Source organism: Zeugodacus cucurbitae, chromosome 4 (assembly GCF_028554725.1).
Source record: "Zeugodacus cucurbitae isolate PBARC_wt_2022May chromosome 4, idZeuCucr1.2, whole genome shotgun sequence".
Taxonomy (NCBI): Eukaryota; Metazoa; Arthropoda; class Insecta; order Diptera; family Tephritidae; genus Zeugodacus; species Zeugodacus cucurbitae.
Window position 1 is genome coordinate 8,657,604 of NC_071669.1, and position 24,667 is coordinate 8,682,270.

General features: G+C 35.0%; 2 protein-coding genes and 1 long non-coding RNA gene across 5 annotated transcripts in view; 1 reads left to right on the forward strand and 2 right to left on the reverse strand.

Annotated features, from left to right (window-relative positions):
• LOC128921459 (uncharacterized) overlaps positions 1 to 24,667 on the forward strand; it is a 63,869-nt gene that overhangs the window by 25,581 nt on the left and 13,621 nt on the right. The gene's annotated exons all lie outside the window — the stretch shown is intronic.
• Positions 840 to 2,133, reverse strand: LOC105210723 (scoloptoxin SSD552). The gene is made up of 3 exons (XM_011181852.3): positions 1,880 to 2,133; positions 1,421 to 1,812; positions 840 to 1,312 (listed from the first exon to the last, which is right to left on the reverse strand). The coding sequence occupies exons 1-3, from the start codon at positions 2,015 to 2,017 to the stop codon at positions 970 to 972; spliced, it is 873 nt and encodes a 290-aa protein (XP_011180154.1). The 5' UTR covers positions 2,018 to 2,133; the 3' UTR covers positions 840 to 969.
• On the reverse strand, positions 2,476 to 17,242 carry LOC105208820 (antigen 5 like allergen Cul n 1). Of its 3 annotated transcripts, none has more exons than XM_011178875.3 (4): positions 4,380 to 4,764; positions 4,084 to 4,241; positions 3,614 to 4,014; positions 2,476 to 3,533 (listed from the first exon to the last, which is right to left on the reverse strand). In XM_011178875.3, exons 1-4 carry the CDS (start codon positions 4,396 to 4,398, stop codon positions 3,221 to 3,223), a joined length of 891 nt encoding a protein of 296 aa, XP_011177177.1. In that variant the 5' UTR covers positions 4,399 to 4,764; the 3' UTR covers positions 2,476 to 3,220. The 3 variants fall into 3 exon arrangements, with proteins under 3 accessions (XP_011177177.1, XP_028900898.1, XP_054085180.1); XM_029045065.2 differs by lacking the exon at positions 4,380 to 4,764 and adding an exon at positions 17,127 to 17,242 and having other exon boundaries at positions 2,477 to 3,533; XM_054229205.1 differs by lacking the exon at positions 4,380 to 4,764 and adding an exon at positions 5,366 to 5,445 and having other exon boundaries at positions 2,477 to 3,533.

Genomic DNA, 24,667 nt, shown 5'->3' on the forward strand with positions numbered 1-24,667 from the left:
CCTGTTGGCAAATTCTGGACGCTTCTGGTCGATCGCCTGCTTTAAACGGTCCAGTTGTCCGCTGTCGTTAGTAGAATTAAGCTTCTGGCCATATGGGAGTAGCTCATAGTGGATGATTCCCTTCCAACCCAATCCCACCAATCCCACAGCAAAACCTTACTGGCCGTCAATTCCGGCCTGGCCGCTGTTGGGGACGACTCACCGAGCCTTCGACGATGACCGTTTGTCGTACAGAGACCGTTTGTCGTATGTGATCCATTTTTCGTCGCCATGGCCATGGCTATGTCAAAAATGGCTCGAGTTCGTTCTGTCTCGGCAGCATATCGCAGGCGTTGATTCGGACCAGGAGGTTTTTTTGCGTCAAATCATGCGGTACCAAAACAACACGCTTTTTTGTGTATCCAGTCTTCTTCAGATGGTTTAAAATGGTTTGGTGACTAACTCCCATCTCCTGGGCGATGTCACGAGATGCCACATGCCGGTCTAACCTGATGTTTTCCATGATTTGATTGGTATTTGGTATAGCGTCGTTTTGTAGATTATATCAAGAACTTTCAAAGATGTAGAGTATTGCCAGATACGAGCTCTGTAGCGCTTTGTACATAGCCGTGAAATTCGAAAGACAAAAAGGCGGAAGCGAGATATTTGCCAAGCTAATGTTTTTCCCCAGATATGTCCGCGCTTCCCGCGGAAAAAACAATCGAACTGAGAGAACCTATTTTGGTATAAGACTCACATTGAGATTTTGTTTTAGGTTTTAGGTGTTAGCTTGGAGTGTTACCTACATTTCCGCTACTTAATTTAGTTCGAAAATAAACAAACAATATTTTAAAGAAGTAGTGATCGATAGCATAAAAACTGTAGTCTGTGTATAAACAATTTCTTTCTTGAAATATACAAATATAACATACATAAAATATATAATGCGATTTATAAGAAATATCAAACTTTTTGTGTTCCACTTTCTATTCACATGACTAATTGCCAAAGACTTCCCTCGGGTGCATCGTAATTTGGACCACTTTTCGTGATAAAAGAACTCATGTCCGGCATTCTTCTACGTGCATGATCCGAATCTGTGACGTTATAGTCTTCCTTGCTGCTACATAAATTTTTATACTGACTACTGGTACCCGATAGACAACGCGACGCAGGACGACCAAATTTATACAAACGCTTACCCGATTCGACGTCATTCGTGTAAAGACAAACTAATAGAAACAATTTATCTGATTTCTTTATCCATTCCGATGCCGCACAACCAACTTGATTGTTACTATCCGTAATGGCACGACCGAAGAATTCGACATGTCTGAAAAGAAACGGGGAACGTTTTTGATACAAAATATTAAAGTTTAAGCTGTATAGCTGTATTTCGTCGGTCTAATTCGTAACTTAGACGTACGAGCATAGTACCTACCCTTCTGGATTCTCTGGAAAATAAGCTGCCATTTCCGCTGTACATTCTCTCGACGTTTCCAGCCATTCGATTATGCGTGTCGGCACCAGCTCCGCAAATGTGTCTTCTTTTGCCTCGTACTTAAATATAGTTGCACTACGTCCTGGATTGGGTAAGCTTGGTGTCGTGTAACAGTGCGGATCACTGATAAGACAACGTCTAACGCTATATTCAGCTAAGTCGGCCAATTCTTCATCCCAAAACAGTTCACCCATACGTGCTGCGGGCGGTAGCATTTCATCTCTGCCGCTTGCCACAAATTCACGTCGTTCATTGTGCAATTGTAATATGATACTTTGGAGTTGATCTAATGGCATAATCTTAGTATCAGCTGGACAATTCTCAATCAGTTTCTTCAAAAAAATAATATCCATTAGAAAATATACATAAGTGATTTAAATAACTGTATTCATATTTCACCTGCTTTCTATTGGCACAAACGGCATGTTTTTTGCCTGGGTCCGCGCAACCGAGTTTGCAGTACTCGATGTCGCCATTAGCAACAGCTTCGTATGCAAGCAAAAATATATTCAAAACAAGAATTGCTACAATATACATTAGAATATTTCGTATTCTCCACAGGCTTAGTAGGTAGATCTCTATATTGTTTTTTTCGTAAAGGTAGCAATTAGAGAAGTGTTTGTTGGCTCAGCTAAATTCAAACTGAACTCAGCCAGGCCTTTATGGTTTTCTCAATCGGTGTGTACATCAATGTATATTTTAATTAAAATACTTTTTAAACAGCTGCTTTTATAGGCATATAGAATTCGAAGCAAGTAATGATGCAATTAATGTAACCATTTGTCGTTAAATAATAATGCAAGTCGCCCTTACTCAAGTGCATTATTGTGTATTTATTAAATATTAATTTTTCAAGGTAAACAGTTAAACAGCTGCGGCAATGGCGAACTTATTTGCTAATTCAACATTTTTTGACTACAGCGCCACCTACTGCAAGAAATTTACAACTTGCTCACCGTTGATGCGATCTGGCGAGTGGTTGTAAATTAGATTGTTCGCCTCTTATGTATAAAAAAAAGTGTTACAGTGATCGGATTTAGTTCAAGTATGCGCCTTTCGTTCGGTAATCTGTTTCTATCTAGACGGCAACTTCATAATACTCCCCTCGTAGAAGCCCGCTACTTATTTGCGAAGAACTCGTACAGCCACCTTTCACAAGCCTCTTTTGAGTTCAACTTTACACGATCAAGGGCGTTCGCCAAGGACAGGAACAGGTGGTAATCACATTGCGCTATGTCCGTGCTATACGGTGCATGCGATAAAACCTCCCATCCGAGCTCCCGTAGCTTATGGCGGGTCATCAACGAAGTATGTGGTCTGGCGTTGTCCTGGTGGAACTCTACATCCTTCCTGTTGGGCAATTCTGGTCGATCGCCTGCTTCAAGTGGTCCAGTTGTTCGCAGTAGATGGTAGAATTAAGCATCTGGCCATATAGCTCTTAGTGGATGATTCCCTTCCAATCCCACTAAACACTGGCCACTGTTTAGGATGATTCACCGGCCGTTTTCGCTTGATATTGTCGTATGTGATCCATTCCTCCGCAGTTCGAAGTGATTGAGCACCATCCATTACCACCCGTTATCGATAAAGTTTCATTGAAACGAGTAAGAAACAAATTTTAGAAGACTCATAAATATCAATATTTATTTTGATACATATAAAGCTTTCACTGCCGAGCTTAAAACATAGCAAGCAGCGGCAAGTGGCGAAACGAACAGAATTATTGAAACTTTTCTTCGTTTACACTCTCGTACTGCTTGCAATATTTATTGTAACTTTTGCTTGTGAATTTATGAATTGCGGTAGTCCTTCGGAGTAATCATATTCCTCATTAATACTGCATAGACTGCTATATAAAATGCTTTCTGTTGTGCGACATCTACTGGCTGGTGGACCCATAGAATACAATGGTAAATTGCTTTTCACATCCGTGGCATAGAGACAGACCAAAATTAGTTTTGTTACATTGTCAGCTTTTTTGCGCCAATGCGACATGGCGCAACCGATGCGATTATTTTCCTCTTCAAGTATGTGTGCAATATTCAAAACTTTGCTGCGAAAATAAGTTAGGCAAAGGCAAAAATTAAGACAAAATATTTTAAAAATATTTTAAATATATTTGTTGCAACTTACTCCTCATGCGGTGGAAATATAGTCTTTATCTCTTTTGCCGTTTCATTGAGTTCGTTAAACCATTCGTCGATTTTCAATTTCACATTTGTTGGATTCACCTCACTTGTGTTAGAGAATTCAAAAATTTTCGCAACACGTCCAGGATTCGGTAGTAAGCCAGTGCGATAGCAATAATCATCGCTGAGACTGCAACGTTTCGCACTAAAGACGGACAGAAACCCCAACTGGCGATCCCAAAACATTTCACCCATTTTATTCGCCGTCGCCAGATTAGCTACTTGTCCACTAGCAATGGAGTTGCGCAATTTGTTATGCTTGTCTAGTAGAAATTTTTTGTAGCCATTCTTATTCTTATTCATGTTAAGCAGTTTAGTGGTTTTTGGACAGTCACCGCCCAGTCGCTGCAATAATAGTTTTGGTTATATTCTTAAGAATATAACCGAGTGAGTACAGCAACTAAGTTTACTTACTCCATGCGGGTTTACGCAAGCGCCATGTTGCGCTCCTTCATTTAAACATGTCAAGGTGCAGAATAAATGTTCTGCCGCCGCGAACGCAATGATTCCCAAGGCAAGGAAATAAAGTCGAAACATAGTAACTTCCTTTTTTTGAAGATCGCTTAGGTGAACTGAAAATGGAAAAATTAAAAAAAAATTAAAGTGTTCTATATCCTGTCGGGTAGTTTAAATGGACCGATGACAAAAATAAGCATTTCATACCACACGTGATATCTCCAATGGTTTGGAGACACCATCAACTACCCTACCTTTGGTCAGAACACTCATCCTTTCTTCTTCTTGCGGATTTACTATACGGGACAAAGAACAGCACTCGAATGCAAAGATCTATCTGGAGCGTATGGTTGGCATATTTTAAAACTCTGACTTTTATAGTATTTTCGTTGTTTCCAATGCTGTAGTTTTTAAATAGGTTGATCCGTCTTATTGTCCGTTTGATTGACAGCTGTCACCTGCTTTCTGCATATATCTGTACTTTTACCTATATCAAACTCAACCAATTTCGCGAATCTTCTTATTTATCTTTTTTTGGTTTTTGAATCACAGTTCATGGCCAAATATTTATGTTATGTAAGGTCCCCGTTCGTATTTTAACAAGGCGTACGCATATTATTCTGGAATATAACTGGCTGTTCTTACCGTCGTTCCACTTATCACTGAAAAATCGAAACTATTCTCCTAGTTGCCCAGTTTTGCTGATAGTTCTTGGATATATATAAATCTGTCTCGTATGAGTTGCTTGGTCTTGGATTGTATTGTGTTTGGATTATATTACTGCACTTGAAGTTTCATTTTTCAGTATGTCAACACACAGCTGGTTTTTATCTATATACATATATATGTATATGTATGAACTGGCAAAGAAAATCTATTGAACATATGCGAGTATCTAAACATTAGTATATTTTTATATCAGATCACATTTAATGTGTTACGTCTAAAGAATTGAGTAGAAAAGTCTCTTTTACTAGTTTTTAGTATTGATCCGACCTTATCTTAAAAAACCAACAAATTAACTCTCAAAACCCTTAAATAATTTCAATATATCTGCGACAGAATAAATTGTAGGCAAATAGAGTTCAAACTCCAGAAGAAACAACCGTATCAAAAATAATCGAGTTACTGCCTTAATATCCCCTTCCTTAAGTCACTTCCCACCCAAGAATTTCAATAACACATAACTGAATGCACTTTCACTGAAAATAAATACTCTACTTGTATACTCCGTACTTACAAACAATGCACAATTAAATAAACTTCTCAGCTCAGTGACCGCTCTATTTATATTCGCGGCATTTGGTAATTGCAAATAGCAAGGCTGCAAATAATTTATGTCTGTTCTGCTGTGGGATAGAGTTGCCATTTAGAGCAAAAAATTGGAGGGATATATTCCGCTGAGTGTAAAGCACTTGTCTAAAATCATCTTAATTTCTTGGAATATTTTAAAAATGCCTGGTTTCTATTTTGAATGTTAGTTCAGTAAGTGGAGTTCTTGAAAAAGTGATATCGTTTGAACCTATTTTTTTACATTCCAAAAATCTAGACAGCACAGACCAACACTAGAGTTGTGCATGGGATTAATTGTCCTATTAGAGCTTTAGATACGTTCTAGGATTAAGTTCCTCTTATATTTTTAAAGTCTTTATAAATATATATTTGAGCTTAAAACATAGACGGTTAAAGAGTTAGACATATAAAATATTAACTTAGTCTATTGAAAGAATACCTTTGTGTTATAAATATAATAATCGTAAAGCAGTATACCGTACCTATATACCACATTACCTAATCCCAATCTCATCATCATCAGTCAGTCTCATGGTTACTCATCGGCTTTCTCTCAGAATAGTTTCAATTAAGTTCGGCGGCACTGATGTATTACCAATAGCTATGACTTCTCTCTCTTATTAACAATATAAACTCTAGGTTTCTAAGCATATAGCTTATGACGGATTGATGATTTAGTAGACACTTTTAGTTGAGAAGTCGTAAAGCGTGGAATTTAAGATAAATTTCTTATTTAAAAGAACTTACTTATCTACGAGTATGTCATTACTGTTTTTTATGAACTCAAAATTTCATATTTGATAGTCATCTCAGAGAGAGAGAGAGAGAGACATAGATAGAGGTGGAGACACCAGTAGATAACATAAATAACAAACAAACACAAGCATATCAGTATATCTTTCAAATAAGCGCTATACTGACAGTCGTCTTGGGGTGTGCTCATATTAGATTAACACATACGTACATATAAATACATAAACTCGTGTGCGCCATGTTACTTATGCTTGTTTAAAAACATAATCCTTTGAAGTTGAAATTAACAACGTCAAGGGTACAATATTTGTTAACGAGTGTAGAATTTGTAGAAAAGTAAAAACACAGACGAGCGTAAATGAGTTGCAAGCTTAAAAGTTTGAGTTTGAGTTAATGTGGTGGATGTTGTGCTGCGAGGGAGCTGATAGAGCTGATTAAAATTTAGCTACTTAGCTGGGAATTTCTTGTACTTAAAATTCAGTATTTTTAATACAAATTTAACAAATTAGTAGATAAATATGATTATTGAGATATATTTTGAAAGTGAAAGGTCATTTTTTAGTTTACCAAATTAGAAATATTTATTTTATTGCGCGAATCTTGAAATATGAGAAATATGGGCAAACATGGCTTCACAGGATCGCTTAAATTCAAAGCAAATCCGACTCTGCGCAATCTCTTAAAATAGTCAAACCCAATTTCAAGCGATTCCTCAAACTATCAGCAAACCCAACTTCACCCTATCAATCAAGCTATCAGAAAACCGAACTTTAAGCATTCCCTAAAAATATAAGCAAACCAAACTTCACCTGGCCCCTCAAACTATCAGCAACCCCACCTTCACCCGATCCCTCAAACAATTTGCAAATCCAACCTCAAGTGATCCATCAAACTATCAGCAAATCCAATTTCAAGCGATCCCTCAGGATATAAAAAACCTAGCTACAATTTGATCCTCAAAATGAAAAAAAATCGGAATTACATGACCCCGCAAGATGTAAATAAAATCTGATCACGTGGCCCTATATATGAGCAAGACTCCTTCACGTGACCTCTTAAAATGTAAACAAACCTTCCGTCACGTGATCCCTCAAAATATAAACAAGTCCGATCACGTGACATCTTAAAATGTAAACAAACCTTCCGTCATATGATCCCTCAAAATGTAAACAAACCCGATCACGTGACCCCGTATGTAAGCAAGACCCCTTCACGTGATCTCTTAAAATGTAAACAAACCTTCCGTCACGTGATCCCTCAAAATGTAAACAAACCCGACCACGTGACCACGTAGAGGTCATTGACCTTTAGCCGGGGTTTGTTTACCTTTTGGTCGAGGTCAATGACCTTTGGCAGGGGTTTGTTTACCTTTTGGTGTGAGGTCATTGACCTTTGGCCGGGTTTGTTTACCTTTTGAGGCGAGGTCATTGACCTCTGGCCGGGATTTGTTTACCTTTTGGTCGAGGCCATTGACCTTTGGCCGGGGTTTGTTTACCTTTTGGTGTGAGGTCATTGACCTTTGGCCGGGGTTTGTTTACCTTTTGGTGTGAGGTCATTGACCTTTGACCGGGGATTGTTTACATTTTGGGCGAGGTTTATTTAAATTTTGCCTGATTTTTGTTGGGTTTGCTTATATTTTGAGGGATTGAGTGAAATTGGATTTGCTTATATTTTGAGGGATTGAGTGAAGGTGGGTTTGCTGATAGTTTGAGGGATCGTGTGATCGAGTGAAGTTGGGTTTGAGGGATAGGGTGAAGTTGGATTTGCTTATATTTTGAGGGATCGAGTGAAGTTGGATTTTCTGACAGTTTGATGGATCGGGTGAAATTTGCGTTTGGTGATATTTTGAGGGATCAGGTGAAGTTGGGTTTGCTTATATTTTGAGGGATCGAGTGAAGTTGGATTTTCTGACAGCTTGATGGGTCGGGTGAAGTTGGGTTTGCTGATAGTTTGAGCGATCGGATGAAGTTGGGTTTGCTTATATTTTAAGGGATCGGGGTAAGTTGGGTTTGCTGATATTTTGAGGAAAAGGGCGAAGTTGTTTTTGCTTATATTTTGAGGGAATGGGTGGAATTCGGTTTGCTGATATTTTGAGTGATCGGGTGAAGTTGGGTTTGCTGATACTTTGAAGGATCAGGTGAAGTTGGGTTTGTTGACAGTGTCATTTGAGTAAATGTGACCTGTGATTAGTTCGATTTTGAAGGCAATTTTTTCTAAAAGAGTCTACTTTCTAACACATTAACGATTCAGCGAAGGGTGTTTATTCCATTTCCTCATTCTTCCTTACACTTGGCTAAGCAATTATATTTACAATCATACGTACTTATGTATGTAAATGTATGTATGTATATGTATACAATGGCTCTTTAAAAATAACAGTTTCTATATGTGTGAATCTCAATTTCATACAAACAAGTAAAATAAGAAAATAAGCATTCAATCTGCTCGTAATATTTCTGTGGCTTGCCATGGCACGTAGGTAAACTTTAAACACACATATATTTACATACAGTTTATAGCATTCAACATGCAACCTGTCATAGTGTAAATATTATTGGTGGACAATAAGAGCCTTAACTGCTTCACTCTATCATATCGTTGTTGTTAAAAGTGTTTATGGGAATTTTTGTATGGATAACATTTTGCAAGGAAGTAAAACATTAAACAGGGTAGTTGGTGCATAAGGAGTGAAAAAGAATTAAAAGTAGAGACAAAAATAGCAAAATCATGTGTTGTAGCACAAACAACGGTTAGGTGAACCAAACTATTTTACTTCGTGCAACATGTTGCCAGAATATAAAAAAAAAACTTGATAAATTTTGTTGTTACCCCATACAGTTGGAGATCCAACGTGTTAGAACTAACACCCATATATTGGAACATATTTTATTCATACATTACGGCAAATACATATATACATGGACTCGTTTGTAATGATCAAGTTGTGACTGCGCCAAAAAGTATGCTTCACTGAATGTTGCGCTTGAATAAACGCTAGCCAGACGCCTGAACTGTTAAATTGGTGGGGTTGTTTTGAATTTTTGTTTTGTGTTGTTGTTTTTGTATTCTATAAACACCAGCACGTGCACCTCACAAACAGGCATCAAATTTCTACAGCTTAAGTGTGAATGTCGAACAAATAAGTTTGGTTGAGAGTAAATTCTCAAAAAAAAAAGCAAACACAAACACTTGACAGCAATTGAGCTGTTTTAAACGTTGTTAGATTTTTAATGGGGCGCATAAAGCGATTGTAAAAGATCAATACACTTACTGGTATATATATTTGTTGTTGTTTTTAAATTTTCAGTTAACGGTATACAGTTAGTTGTTGGCCATGTGCTATAAGACGCACAAATGTGAATAATTTTATTGGAATTAAAGTGTGTCTGCTTTTCAGCTGCCATGGAAAAGACTTAAGCAAATATAAAACGGCATTTCTGCGAAAACATGCATTTAATTGTGTTTTACAAGAAATCCTTTTTGTTGCTACTTAGTGTAGCATGCAAAATAATGTTTGTGTATGTGAAAATAATTTCCATCATTAAATACAGTCAAATTGCGCATAAAATTCACCTAATTTGTTTGGCAAACAAAAACACTGCACTGCACACGTGCATTAATTTCACGCCTGAGCGAATCGGCATTCAGATCACATATGTGGCGCATATGTATACGTGTGTTATACATATTAAATTTTGCCATTGTTACTGTAAAAAAATTATATTTGCTTGCTTGCAATTGCAAATTGCTTTAAATATTACCGAAGTTTCCTTAATTTATTTAAATATTAATTTTCCAATAATTTGCAAATGAGTTCGCAGTTTGTTTGTATTGACTGCCTTGCGCATTTGCTGCCTACAATCAGGCGCTTAAAGCTGTTAATGCAATAAAACTTTAAAAATCATTTGTGAAAATCACAAGTAATGTAATTAGTTTACTCAAATAGTTCTCGATTAGTTTTTGTTGTAATTTTGGATTTGTTTTCGTAATACTAAATGCCTAAGTATGCTTTGGCTAAGCACATTGTGGATGGCGGAACTAATATTTGTCTAAAATCAGGGAAAATTTATTCAGTTAAACTTTGTGATGTCGAAGGTCGCACCTTTTCTGTTTTATAAGTTCTTTCACTGCGTTCTTAGTCCAGGTTATGTTAAATAGCAGATCCCTGTGCCACAGGGCATCCATTTTGATAGCTTAAGCCGCATTTGTGATGCCGCAAACTCTACAAAATAAATACCCAATACCCCCAAGAGAGGACAAAATGAGCATTTGAATTCGTTGAGGCAACTAATTTTTTCTCCCAATATCGATGTCTCAATCCCATCTTCCTCCATCCAACTTTGGAAATTTGCGTCCGACAGTATATTTAGCCTCACGACGTATAGCCCCATGTGGCAGTGTTCAGTAAGAACTCCTATTATTATGACGAGCTGAACGTTGCTAAGAGCAAATAGCTTTGTAGATCTCCTGTGATCCATTTTAGGCCATAATAATCTCAAAATCGCACAGGTATTGGTCATAGTCCAACGCCTACCGTGTTCATTCGACGACCATTGATCCAACTCCGAAGGGCAGGAGTATAACAGCTACTTCCGGCCTTATGACTAAGATCAAAGTGTAGTGGTTCCTAGTTCAACTTCAACAAGATTTTTGAGAGAATATTGGATTAATATATCTTACATATTTAGATAAAATTTTTCAAAATCTTGTTAGGGCCTATTTGGTCTTAAGAATGTTTTGTGAACCTTTGATAGCTTAAGTTCCCTCAAAACTCGTCATATGTAGTGAGCCTTTTACGAATTCGTTGAGGCAACTAATTTCTATTCGGGACAGTTCAACTGGTTCGCCGAAATTCGTCCTCCCAATATCGATGTCTCAATCCCATCTTCCTCCATCCAACTTTGGTAATTTGCGTCCGACAGTATATTTAGCCTAACGACGTATAGCCCCATGTGGCAGTGTTCAGTAAGAACTCCTATTATTATGACGAGCTGAACGTTGCTAAGAGCAAATAGCTTTGTAGATCTCCTGTGATCCATTTTAGGCCATAACAATCTCAAAATCGCACAGGTATTGGTCATAGTCCAACGCCTACCGTGTTCATTCGACGATCATTGATCCAACGCCGAAGGGCAGGAATATAGCAGCCACTTCCGCTTCTCGGTTTTATGGCTAAGATCAAAGTGTAGTGGTACCTAGTTCAACTTTAATAAGATTTTTGAAACAATATTGGATTAAGTGAGATATATTTAGAAGAAAATTTTCAAAATGCAACTCTAATCCATCTCATTAGGACCTATTTGGTCTTAAGAATGTTTTGTGAATCGTTAGTCGGAAATCTTACCTCATCCATGAATATGTGTTTTATGGTCAATGGTTTGCTCTCGAAACGTTTATCATTTCTGAAACTAAAATGATAATAACGTAGCCTCGAGATAAAAAATTTTATATAGATCAATTATTACGGAAGTTAGTAGTAGTATTCTCCTAGATATGTATATTCTGAATTATCGGTTCTGAGTCAAGGTAGGCTTGAGGATGATCAAACATTAGTTTTTTTCGACTCTGGTTTGAAGAGTATCGTTTGTTATCAGAACCTCCATGACAATGTGCTTTAAAATCATGATAAATCAATAAATATGTATACCAATTGATTTCAGAAATAAGGTTGTTGAGTGTTAAATCACGAAACAATTCCATCCAGGGGTATACTATACTGCAATTTTGTAAAGTTTTATAAAAATAAAAAGCCCTCACCCTCGGCTTAAAATATTTATCCATAACCCCCTTCTATGGCCCATATTTTTCTTAATAACCAGACTTTATTCAATAAACAGCTAGATAGCTATACAAATATATTGTCGATATTATAAAGTACAAAACAAATATGCTCAAGTCGAAATTGGAAAAAGAAATTTATCGGCCAACACAACAGTTCTCCAATACAAACCACTTAAGCACTTACAGATAATTCTTTACCATTGGCACAGCTTTGAAAGACATGTGTTAAGGCATCGACATCAGCTTAAAAGCGGTTTACATTGTTAAGATATTTCTTAAATATTTGCAAAGCTGTCCAAGCAAAGAAGTCAACATAATGTGACATAAACACGAATTGTACATAAATATGTCATTCGAGTTTGTTTTTATTTTCATTTTTATTTTTATTTATTATTTTTTTATTTTATTTTATTTTTTATTTTCTTATTTTTTATCATTTTATTTTTTGAGTTATTACATCTTCATCTTTTTTTCTTTTTTAATTTGTTTTTCCTTCCTTTCTACATTACTTCTCACTTAACCGTACTTTTGCCAAAAAGCGCACAACCGTAATCACTCGACAATCTTTCATGTAATTCTTTGTTGCATACTTTGCGGAGGCGTCTGCTTTTTCGCCCGCTTGCCGAATGACAGCAAAACATTTTACAATGTGGTTATGCCTGTTTAAAAGCTACAACACAATCTAATAAGTATATTATAATACATTTTGTAACACTTTTTGCGAGATATTCAAAGCAAACACAATTTTTATCATTTTAGTAGCATACATTTAGCGGCGGCGGGAAAGTGTAAGAAAAACATTAAAATATGGGGTTTCATAAGAGCAGCTGTCACTGCGCCAGCATTGCCACTTCAGTCGGTCGCCACCTCCACGACTAAGTAGAATTTCTTGCTGAACAAGCGTTTGCGAAAAACGCCAGCAAAGTTCAAAATGCAATTCCACTTCCTTTGGTTTCTACTTTTTTTCACTTTCTTTCTTGTATATAACTAACTATGTTGTATGTGGCTAAGGGAAAGTTGGAAATGTAATTTGAGCAATTTTTGCAATTTACTGTAAAATCTTTCGGCGAATTTTCACTTCACAAACACCGCACATTTACTCTCTCTCACACATTCATGGCCATAATTGAATTATGACAGTCAATTTGGCGTGATGACAACGGTGTTAAAATGTAATAAATAAACTGATGCATATGAAAATTGAGTGCTTTAAAAGTTTTCTGTCATTTGCCAGTGGCAACATAAAAAGCAACGAACAACGAACAACAATAAACAATATAAATTGATAACTGAAAAGGCGAAATTACCCTCGCGCTGACTCTATTGTCGTTGTGGAATTATTGATAAATTGTAAAATTTCATTAAGCCGTGTGTGTAAATGTGGGGTAAACGCAATCAGGTAGATCTGAGAGTAGAAAGTCTTCAGTGACTGATTGAGTGAAGTGAGTTTGTAAAGTGATTGAAGCTTATTCTACTTCTATCAGTGGAAGTTAATTACGTGGAAAAGTTAGAGTTTTATCCTGATATAGCTGAAAACAGAATACGAAAGTTGTCCGACTGAATGGGGACTTTAAAGCTTCGAATATATACGAGTGCAATGCAAACTAGTGTCAGTAGATCACTTTTTGGACTAAAAGAAAAAAATTGAATTGACTAGCCTCATTAATTCGACTTCAGAGCTTTCTAGATCAATCACTGTACAGTACTTGACTTCTTTAGACTGCGTCAATCTTCATAAATTAAAGCATTAAGGTGGAGATAATATTATACCACAACTTAGAAAAACTGTTTTACTAGAAAGAGCTTAAAGCTTCTTTACAAAAGAATCGGCGTTTATAGATAAAGTGGAAAATATATTAAAGAACGTAAAAAAATTAAAAAAAAAATCATCTTATGAAGCTTACAAAAGCTCCATGACCAAAAAATCTCAAGCTTATTATTTAACTCCAACTTGGTCGGTTAAGTTTTGGGTTAATACCTACCTATTTCCCTAAGAAAGCTATGTATTAATATAACTTTAGGAGCGGAGTTTTATAGAAATCTAATAAAAAGTTGGTAAATAAAAAGAGTTTAAGAAAAAACTCGACCGTAGCGCCATCTATCGGAAGCTTTTGCCTGCAATATTTTATGAATTTGATTTTATGATCCATATATGTATGAGATTTCTAAAAATTATAGAATCTTTAAGACTTCCAGATAATTATCACTACCCGGAAAGTTATGACATAACCTCAAGTGAATTCGGTCATGAAAAAATGTAGCTTGAAATCCGTCTTTCAAGACTGTTTAGACATGTTGGGAATTATTTAACCTTTCAAGTGAATTCGGGCATGAAAATATGTAGCTTGAAATCTATTTGTCAAGATAGATCGGAAATTATTTAAACTTTGCTAGACAGAAAACTTGACACATACAAATCCATATTTAGTTGAAATATTTAAAATAAAAATATTTAATTTTTTTGAGAAGGTTGGTGAAAATAAAAGAAGAGACACTAGACCAGAAAGCATTGAGACATAAATAAATGACCATAATTTTTACAAACAAACACAGTCAATGACATCGGTTGCTAATAAAGGGAATCACTGTCACTGCGGACCCTACTCAAGGCATTAAAAATTGAAGGGTGAAATTTGTAAAAAAAAAAAATCATAAAAACTGCTGGCAAATCGCAAATGGTAGCAGAGCAGAAAATAGCAAAACCCAATAGTTCAAGGCAGTCAAGGATACGGGGGATAAATGAATAGACACTCACAACTGTACAGATATACATACACTTACTATAAAAGCAGCTCGAAACAATTGTTTCGAAATCGTCGGTATGACAATCCCAATCGTTTGAACTATGCTCCCACATGTGAGGGAGGGTTGGCACACAGATTTATTTAGCATACATTGCTACACATGTACACATACCTACTCTCAAGTATAGATATCGTATACCTTGACACATGCAACTGCAGCAGCAACACCACCGACATTTGCAATAAAGTTTTGACAAACGAACTTTTCAGCAACAAGTTTGCAATTTATTGTGCAAGTTGCGAGCTTTCTAGTGCACCTTTTTTTCTCTCTCTAATATTATTAGTTGAATTGGACTAATGCCCTCAGGAGTAATTGGTGATTGGCGCAAAAACAAAGGTATGTAGAGAACTGGCAACGAAGCGCGCATATATTCCTGTGTGCTTTCACTAAAGCTTCGCAGGCACATAACTAACATAGCTCACACAGTCCCCCCACATGTGGTTAACTAACTGCATTGAGTGTTGTTATTTTAAATTTGGTTAGGAATTAAGTTTCCATGCCACTGCGCGTTGTGTGGGCGTTGAAATTGAAAATCGAGACTATTGAGCATAATGAATTTCAATAAAATCGTTAGGGTTGCGGGTTTAACACGGTTGAGTGCACCGCTAAATTGTGTAATAATGTTATAGTGTTTTAAGGATTTTGAATATTTTTTTCACTGTATTTAAATCTTTGAAGTTTTATATATACGCATACGGGGTATTCTTAGAATAAGTTGAAAAATACTCAGGATTCTTAATGGATTACTGAAAATTTGGAACTCGAATAAAAAATGATTTATTGTTGTTTTAGTAGAGCATAACCAATACTGAAAATATTTTTAGACTAATTGCCAAGTAAAAAGTCTTTAGCCGGAAAAAGTATGAGTCGGTTCAAGTCTTGAGAGTTTGGGGAAGGTTTCTCTGTTTGGCTAGGCATTCTTAATATTATTTATCAAAGAGCTTTATTATTTCGATAAGTCTTTGCTAAATGGAGTAAAACATTTTAATTCAATATAAATTTCAGTTCTAGTCCTCAAACATATATAACGGTAATATAAAGTGCTTTAGTACTCCAAAGTGTTGCAGTCGGTGTTAAGTGGAGTGTGCTCAGAGTGGTATGAACTGCACCGTTTCGGTCTTCGAAACTTGTGAAAGGTGCCTCTGTTCGACTAAACATTTCTATACATATTTATTAGATAATCTTTAATATTTGGATAAGTCTTTGTTAATCGGTGTCAAACAATTCAGTTAAGTTGTGTGTTCTCAGAAGAGAATGGGTTGTATAACTAACTTTCCATATTTTTGGAGCAAAAACCAAGTTGTTACAACAACAACAACAACTCTTATTTTAAGAAATATTCGATTCGAAAAATTTAAAATTCCCGTTATTTTTTGACCACATCTCGTATATCTACATATTTACCCTCCACTTTTTATTTAAAAATCGATTCTTTTGTTTTATCTTATTGTTTAATATTTGAAGAATATGTCCTCAAAATTTTAATCCGATCTAAGTTATTGTTTAATTAGTCTTGGGGCCTTTAACGCTCTAACTCTAACAGCTACGGCTTTAAACGCGTTTTTCTCAAAACTACTTTTTCGAAGTCCGTATTCACTGCCATTTGAAAACTACTCGATCGATTCATTTCAAACTTTGAACACATTTTCTTATACCTCCCCTCTACGTTTAGAAATTTTTTTTTTTTTAACATTAAGGGTGTTTCTCACCCTGAAAATGACGGAAATTTTAGTCGAAAATAACGGTTCACACTTTAAATGGCCGCCAAAAATTTTTAAATAAAAAAAAATAATTAGAGAACGTTGGGGGGAAGATTTGTTTAAAATTTAACTAAATTTTTATGGTTTTTCATTTTCGGATAATTTCCGGCCGAGTTACAGTGAACATCGCAAATTGTTTTTTTTTTTTCAAGACGTCCTAGGGGAAGCTCTGTCACGGGCTAATGGTTTAATATTTTCGCATGAAAACCCTCCACTTTTTATTTACGAATCCTTTCCCGTTATTTTTTGAACACATCTCGAATATCTACATATTCACCCTCCATTTTTTATTTGCGAATACTTGATTTCATAAATTCATTATTTATTTAGTTTCAATTTTACAACAACAACTCTTATTTTAAAAAATATTCGAATCGAAAAAAATTTAAAATTCCCGTAATTTTTTGAACACATATGGAATATTTTCATACTTCCCCTACACATATTATTGCCTTGATTTCATAAATTCATTATTTATTTAATTTCAATAAATTATAAAAAATGTTTTCTCGACTTCTCGAAGTTCTTTAATATATTGAAAATTTTATTGAATAAAATACTGAAAGTTAAAAAAAGTTTTGCCACATTTTCGAAATAATTTATACTCACTCTTTTGCAACAATTGATTAAACACTGGAGACACCAACTAAATTTTTAGCCAGCTGCCGCAGTTCTACTCAACTCTCAAACTCAAGTTCGTTGAATACCGTCTGCAATAGAAAATCACTAGAAATAGTTTAAATAATTTATGCGCACTCACGTATTCCAAAACTTCAAATATATGCGAAATTCCTATTGTTATTGACACACAGCGCTTAGTGAAGACGTCTACGAATATGTAAAGTAGCGTAGGAAGTAGTAGTAGCAGAAAAAGATTATATATGCATATTAAAAAGTCACATATTGTCAGCTGTAACTCTATTGGGTGCAGCATGTGTTGCCACATACATATGTATTTGGTAAAATATATACCTCAGACACAAAAACGTGCATTTGCATGCTTATTAGTTTTTGTTTTGAAAAAAAAGCATACCAAAATATAAAAATAAAATCAAATAAATTTAGCATGAGTTATTGGTTTAATATATATGTTTGTTTATATATGAAATGTATATGAACACGTTTATTGCATGTAAACTTGGCTAAAAGAGCAATAAATAGTCGTACGCCGCGTATGAGTAATATTTGAAAATAATATACATATAAGCGCTGACGTTTTTATGTCATACATAGTATTATATATTAAATGCTATATATAGTGCAGCAACAACATTTTATTATTTTTTTTAATTTTTTTCAAAACGCTTCACAGTTTATTTGCTCAGCAAATTTCGCTTAAGCAGATTCCCGCAACATGTTTGTTGGCTCACAGCCAATTTGCGGCAAATTGAAAAACTACTCTCATAGCATGTGAATTATAGAATATTAAACAAAAATACATATAGTATATTAAAAATATTTGAAAATAAAAGTTTAACCAACTGCTCGTAAATGCCGCAGGTTGCCGCTTAAATACACAGTCATATTTTATTACTTTCCAGCGTTGTAAAAATATGTTTATTTTCCTTTTTTTGTTTGGTTCGCCATTTCAAAATAATGTGGGCGACGCGTTATTTAGTGACTAGGAAAGCGCATATCAGCAGTTTAACAAGCCAGCTGTGGCACTAGCGAGGAATGTTAGGTAAATATATGGAAAATATATAGACTTTTTGGTACAGGCAAATTAAATTGTTTGGTTCATTCATAAATATTATTTTGATAATTTCTTCAGCACGAAGTAATAAATAATATTTATTTTAGCTGTATAATAGCGCAAGTCAAAATATCTGGTTTATTGTTTTATTTTATTCATATTTGTTTTTGGATAAATCAATGAATTTGAATGTATTAACAATGATTTTGATCTGAAACTCTCATATTTCAACATTTTCTTCTCTAATTTCATTCTATCCTTTACATAGTCATTCCTTATCCAGGTTAATACTTTCTTTTTAAATAATTGCCTACACAATTCGACAGAAGCATCCACTTTTTCGAGTACTTCCTCGATTATCATTAAGTGTTCTTAATTTGTTCTTAAAGAGAGCTGTTCGGATATTCCATTTTTCATGTATAGGGGGCTCCCATGTATAGGAGTCTCCCAGGGTTTCTTGGGTCTTGATTGATTTTGTTGTACACATTTCCTTGTTCCAACAAATGTCTGAAGAAAGTACCTTATATATCACACATTCTCCAACTCTCCTACTAAGAATTGATTTACAGATGAAACCCATCCTCAATACTAAAAAAAATCAAGTTTAAACGAACAATTGAAATAATTTTAGTTCTAGAAAAATCTGATATAAAAAGTATCCATCTAATCTGTTTCCGACTTGAACAGCATTACCCCAACTACAGATTCATCAAATATATCACTAAGATAATTAAACTTTTACTAAAGACTATATTTTGTACTGATAATAGATCCAGAATAAATGCCACCAACTATCTAAGCCTGGAGGGCAAACTCTTGCCAACAGATGCTACTTTGTTATCGGCAGGTAAAAGGGATCTACCCTCTCTCATAAATCATAGCTATTGTAGGGCTCAGTAACGTCGACGATGGGAACCCGAGATAAGGTAATGCTTGGAGCATTCGAGAGAATTGTAAGATCTTTGGATATGTTCGCGTGAACGAGGAGTACCGAGGAATATGGAACCATGACCTTCTTCGGTACTCCTCGCTGACACGAACGGACCCACAGATCTTACGGATATAGTTATATATCTTATGGAAATAGTTAAGCGCATCCAATATCCAACGAGGCCATGAATGTGATGATGTGGCATGAATTTTATGTATGGAAAGATTCGAGTCGGTTCGAGTCCCATGGGTGAACACCAAACAAGGACTCCCACGCATCCAATTGAAGGCTTAGGTGCATAGGGACCTGTCTGGACTTGGGATGTGCAACTGGCGTGACTTCGCAAAGTATAAAAGCAGCTGGCGAAGTTTTCTGTTTTCGTTCCAGATCGACCTACGGTTATGGTGTCAAAGAAGTAGAATAAAAAGCTATATAAGCTATAAAAACGAAGTGCCAATTGACTATATATTAAATACAAATTTGATTTATGAATTTGGTGTTCTTGAGAATAACTATGTTTGGTGTTCTGACGAGGGATGAGATCCATACATCCATTCCACTCAGCTTTCAAATTGGACCAGAACGGTCCATTTGAACCCCGTACAGTATCGATAACATTTTCCTAGTTCAATACAGTTTTCCTCAGACATTTGTTACCGAGAAGGCACACTAATGTGACAAAACACTTAGCAAGAAACAACAGCTTGTTGATGCCTAGAACATTAAAGGGTTAAACATATTTTGCTTCGAATTGACAGCGATAGTCTAAGAAAGATAACACCTGGTCTCCACATCTCTTGAGAACTCCTTAGAATATATTTATGTTGAGTGTCAAGGACTATGCCGGCAGATCCGATTATTTTGAAACACGAACGTAGAATAGACGTCACAGGGAGCTTTCTTTAAGGGAACAGGCTCTAATACGAACCTGAAATACCGCATGGGGACTTTTTGAATGAAATAATATAAAATAAATTACTACTGAAACTATGGACCATCTCAGACTTATAAAAAGTAATTGGAAGATTTGAATAAATATTGGTCTAATCAGTGAGTGCTTCACCTAAGAGATTTAACTGAAATTGGTTTTCAAATGCATGAATGAAATTTGATAACATTTTTAAGTTTACTACAAGTCTCTAATGTCGAACAAAAAGTACTCTATTTGATTATTTGAACTTTTCTTTGGCTTTAAATTAAAGTTCATTCTTTAAATTTATTTCCAAAGAATATTTCGCTTCTGCTCTTCCGTTGAGCCTGTTAACAAGTACGTGTTACGCCTTCATTCCTTGGCTTTTTTGATTGTCAAATAAATAGCACTGTTATCTTATAATGAAAAGAAAATTTGGCTGAAACTTTTCACAAGAATTTAATCCCACTGAGAGTCGACGGAAATTGCCAGTTGCTTTGAAGTTTTAAATTGAAAATACACAAACGCAGAGGAAAAAACTTAGAAAAAAATTGTATATAGTATGTATGAGTTATATGTGACCGATGCCGCATGCCTGCAGGTCAAATAGCAGTACACCGACATAACACTGACCTACCACAGAAGTTGATTTGAGGAAAGTGTGCGATGCTTACAATAACAACAGTACAACTTGGCAATAAAACAACAATGATATAAGTGTGAGAAAGTCATTGTGAATGAGTGGGCATTTGGCATTTGTCATGCCACATCCTCGACGAAATGGGTCCTCAAGGAAACGGAGATTGAGGTTTTACTGGTTTTAACGGGCCAGCATGAGCATGTGCGGAACAGAGATATGTGACTGTGTTTATGTGCAGGCGCGCTAACCGACGAAGATTGAAATCAGCGTAGAGCTCATGAGTTCTGCAGCGCTACAGACAACCGCGAGACAACAGCAGAGCGCGTGTGGCAGCGGAAGCGGTTGAGGTCGTTTGCCAAAAAGCGCATGGAAGTGAGTATATTACACAAATAAAAAAAAAAAATAAAAAAATAGTAACAACAAAAATCGTAATTGCCAGCTAAGCGCGTGTGGGTGAACTTGAACCAAAACGCGTCTCAATCCCTAAGGAATTGAGTAATTGCTAAGTGTACATTAACACACATATGAGACTATTGCATATACACATATTTTTGACCTTCGTATGTAGTGTATTTTACTCTCTCCACCACTCGCTTAACAATTACGCAATATCAAGCAGTTAATTTCCGCTTTTATTTGTTTGAACTTTTGACAGTTTTACTACCATTTGCGGTCGTGTGGATAATTTCTTACTCCCGTTACACATACCAACTTGAAATTCTTATGATTTATAAATTGAGTAAGCTGAACTAGCAAGGCTAACAAGTAAGAGAACATATAAATAATAGTTGTATGCGACCTCAAAGCATGTGGTTCATCAACGCCCGAGGACTTCGCATTAAACCAGTTGATTTCGGGCTGATTTCGTAATTCTTTTTTGCAGTTCTTGGCTGGCGGTATAAATTATGCATATCCTCTCTTTATTGTTGCTGTTGTCCGAGAGCTTTGGCTTAATCACATTGCATAATTCACATGGTCGCAAACGACCTTGTATACGACTGAGTTCCAATTTGGTTGCGTATAAATTGTATGAGTTGATGTGTGTACATTTGTATAGAAGTATGTAAGTGTGTATGTATATATGTATAAGTGATGTATGTATGTATGTTAACAATTTACCCATATATGTTGTTACAATTATGTATATACAATTTGTACATAAATAGTAAGCACACTTGAAGGCGTTTGTCCACACTAAATAAACAAGAAATGAGCAACTTACGTTCAAACCCAGAGAAATACTATATAATAGCGGAATCCCAACTCGCAATTGAAAGGAAATTTATAAAGGCTAATAAATTGCTTTCGTCTGGAATTTAATCTTAAAATGAAGATTTCATTGAAATTTTCCCGTTTTAAATATATTATTGAATCAAAGTTAATTTTATTTTTAAAAATATTATAAAATTATTTTAGAAAATATTAGCCTAGGCTTACCAGCATTTTTAAAATACTCTAGTAATAAAATCTGATTTTTAGTTCACCTGTTGAAGTGTCTCTTATCCTAAATGTATGCAATGCGTATAATAAAACTGTAATTTTTAAAAAATCATTGCCTACATTTGGGCGCATATTTAATACACACTAATTAATATAACCTCGTTTCTAGGTTTCTAATGAATTTTTTCTCCCACAAATCGTTTAATTGAAGAAACTATTCCAAAATAAATTTGCTTTAAGATGGAATGAATGAACTGATCCGGACCATTAAGAGGTTACATAGGTTTCGGTTAAATTTTCTATATTTTTTTGTAATGTAAAAAAATATATTTATTTAATTCAAACTTTTTTTTGTCTTATAGATACATATTTAAAGAATAATTTCTGAAAATTTCAAAAAAAAGGATGAGTTCTTAGGTGCATCCGCGTTGTCAATATAACTCCTGACAAGATCATCCAAAGTGAAAACACAAAAATAAGTGTTTTAGTTAAGATCATAAGCTCGTGCTTGACCGCAAGAAAGACAAAAAATATGTAAAATTTGTAATTTTGCAATTTTGGCAGACATTTTTCCGAAAAAAAATTTCGGTACAATTTGCTTGCCATTTAATTCTTTTTTAAATAGTGGAAATTGAAAAAAATCTTTCGTCCAAACACGAGTAAATTGTAACTTGTACACCTGTGAAAAATTCGGATCGAAAACTGAAAATTAGGATAATATTCTTGAGATGTTGTAGAAATTAATAAGCCAAAAGTCGATTTTTTGATACCACGAAACCCATGTAACCCTTCAAGCTGTTTTCAAGGCTTTAATGCTTTTTATACTCTCGCAACAAAGTTGCTAGAGAGTATTATAGTTTTGTTCACATAACGGTTGTTTGTAACACCCAAAACTAAACGAGTTAGATATAGGGTTATATATACCAAAGTGATCAGGGTGAAGAGTGGAGTTCAAATCCGAATGTCTGTCTGTCCGTCCGTCCGTCCGTCCGGCTGTGCAAGCTGTAACTTGAGTAAAAATTAAGATATCTTGATGAAACTTTTCACACTTATTTCTTGGCACCATAGGAAGGTTGCTTTCGAAAATGAGCAAAATCGGACCACTGCCACGCCCACAAAATGGCGAAAACCGAAAACACATAAAGTGCCAAACTTGGTTTGTAATAGTTTCCTTACATCCCAATGATATGTTGTGAAAATAGGCCAAATCGCTTCACAACCACGCCTACTTCCTATATACCAGAACTTTGAAGACGATCTGAATTGTTAACTTTACAATATATAAAGTAAGCACTAGTGAAAATATCGATGCAGAACTTTGCACAAATACTACCTTTATAGTGTGACAGCCCCATTCTAAAAATCGCCGAAATCGGACCATAGGTTTTCAAGGCCCGATTAATCGAACATGAGGACCTCGATGCTTCTAACCTAATATTAGGGTTTCCAACTTTCAATGGACTTTATACAATATATATGACGAATATGTGGGTCAAATTGTGTATTATATAATATTAATAAAGTTAAATAAATAAATTGCGAGAGTATAAAATGTTCGGTTACACCCGAACTTAGCCCTTCCTTACTTATTTTAATTGAGTTGGTCTCATTTATAACACATTTTCAATATTTCTGCAAATATGTGTGCTATTTTGAATATACATGATAGCAACAAACTTTTAAAAAATCGTTGCCTACCTTTAGGCGGATTATTATTTACACAAAAATGTCGAAATTGATTATTTATGACTTGAGTCTTTTAATGATTAATAATATAGGATATTTCATTTTTTTATTTTTTTTCGAAAACGTTTTTTAAGTTCTTAAACATAATATAATTTTGCAGTCTCCTTATTTATCACAAAATCTTTACTGGGTATTTCCAATTATTTACTGTTACCCATTTGCAGTTACGCATAGACATTTTCCACTTATTGTTATTTACACAATCTGTCAATTTAATTGCTTGCGTGTGCTCCACATACAGTGTTTACATACTATATTGAGTGAGTAATAACACTTCAACATAAATAAATATCTTATGTTGTCGGTCCACATTCGTATCCGCAACAAATTTGAACAACATTTGTCACAAACTTAATTTCAATTTCTTTGGGTTTGTAGTAAATATTTGATAACAATGTTGTATATATATTTTTGGTTAAGTATTTTACTGCAATAGTTGCTTAAAAGGGACAGATTTAATGTGAAGTAGCCAGGTCAATGTTTTTAAGCACTTGTTTCCGATTACATGCTTTCTATTAGAAGAAAATAAAATTGATTATTGCTACAAAGCTTCTTGCAATATCACAATTATGAATTGTTGGCGCTTAAATGTCTTATATAGTCAAAGCTTCCTACCAAAAAGTCCTACCTGACCTGTGTAGTTTGATATTTATATATATTTGACTTGTTGTAGTCACATATGTATGTCGGAAAATAGATTCATTCAGTGTAATAATTGTATTAAATTTGATTTTATTTATATAAAATTAACATTTACTAATTAATTATTTAGTTCACAGCACAAAAATCC

Bases quoted from the DNA above. Each gene is read 5' to 3' on its own strand.
- LOC105208820 (XM_011178875.3), bottom strand. The intron at 4,015-4,083 runs GTAAGTAAACTT...CTATTATTGCAG, and splicing joins CTTGCGTAAACCCGCATGGA to CGACTGGGCGGTGACTGTCC. The intron at 3,534-3,613 runs GTAAGTTGCAAC...TTATTTTCGCAG, and splicing joins ATATTTCCACCGCATGAGGA to CAAAGTTTTGAATATTGCAC.
- LOC105210723 (XM_011181852.3), bottom strand. From the start codon at position 2,017: ATGTATATTGTAGCAATTCTTGTTTTGAATATATTTTTGCTTGCATAC. The intron at 1,813-1,879 runs GTGAAATATGAA...ATTTTTTTGAAG, and splicing joins TTTGTGCCAATAGAAAGCAG to AAACTGATTGAGAATTGTCC. The intron at 1,313-1,420 runs GTAGGTACTATG...GTTTCTTTTCAG, and splicing joins TTTCCAGAGAATCCAGAAGG to ACATGTCGAATTCTTCGGTC.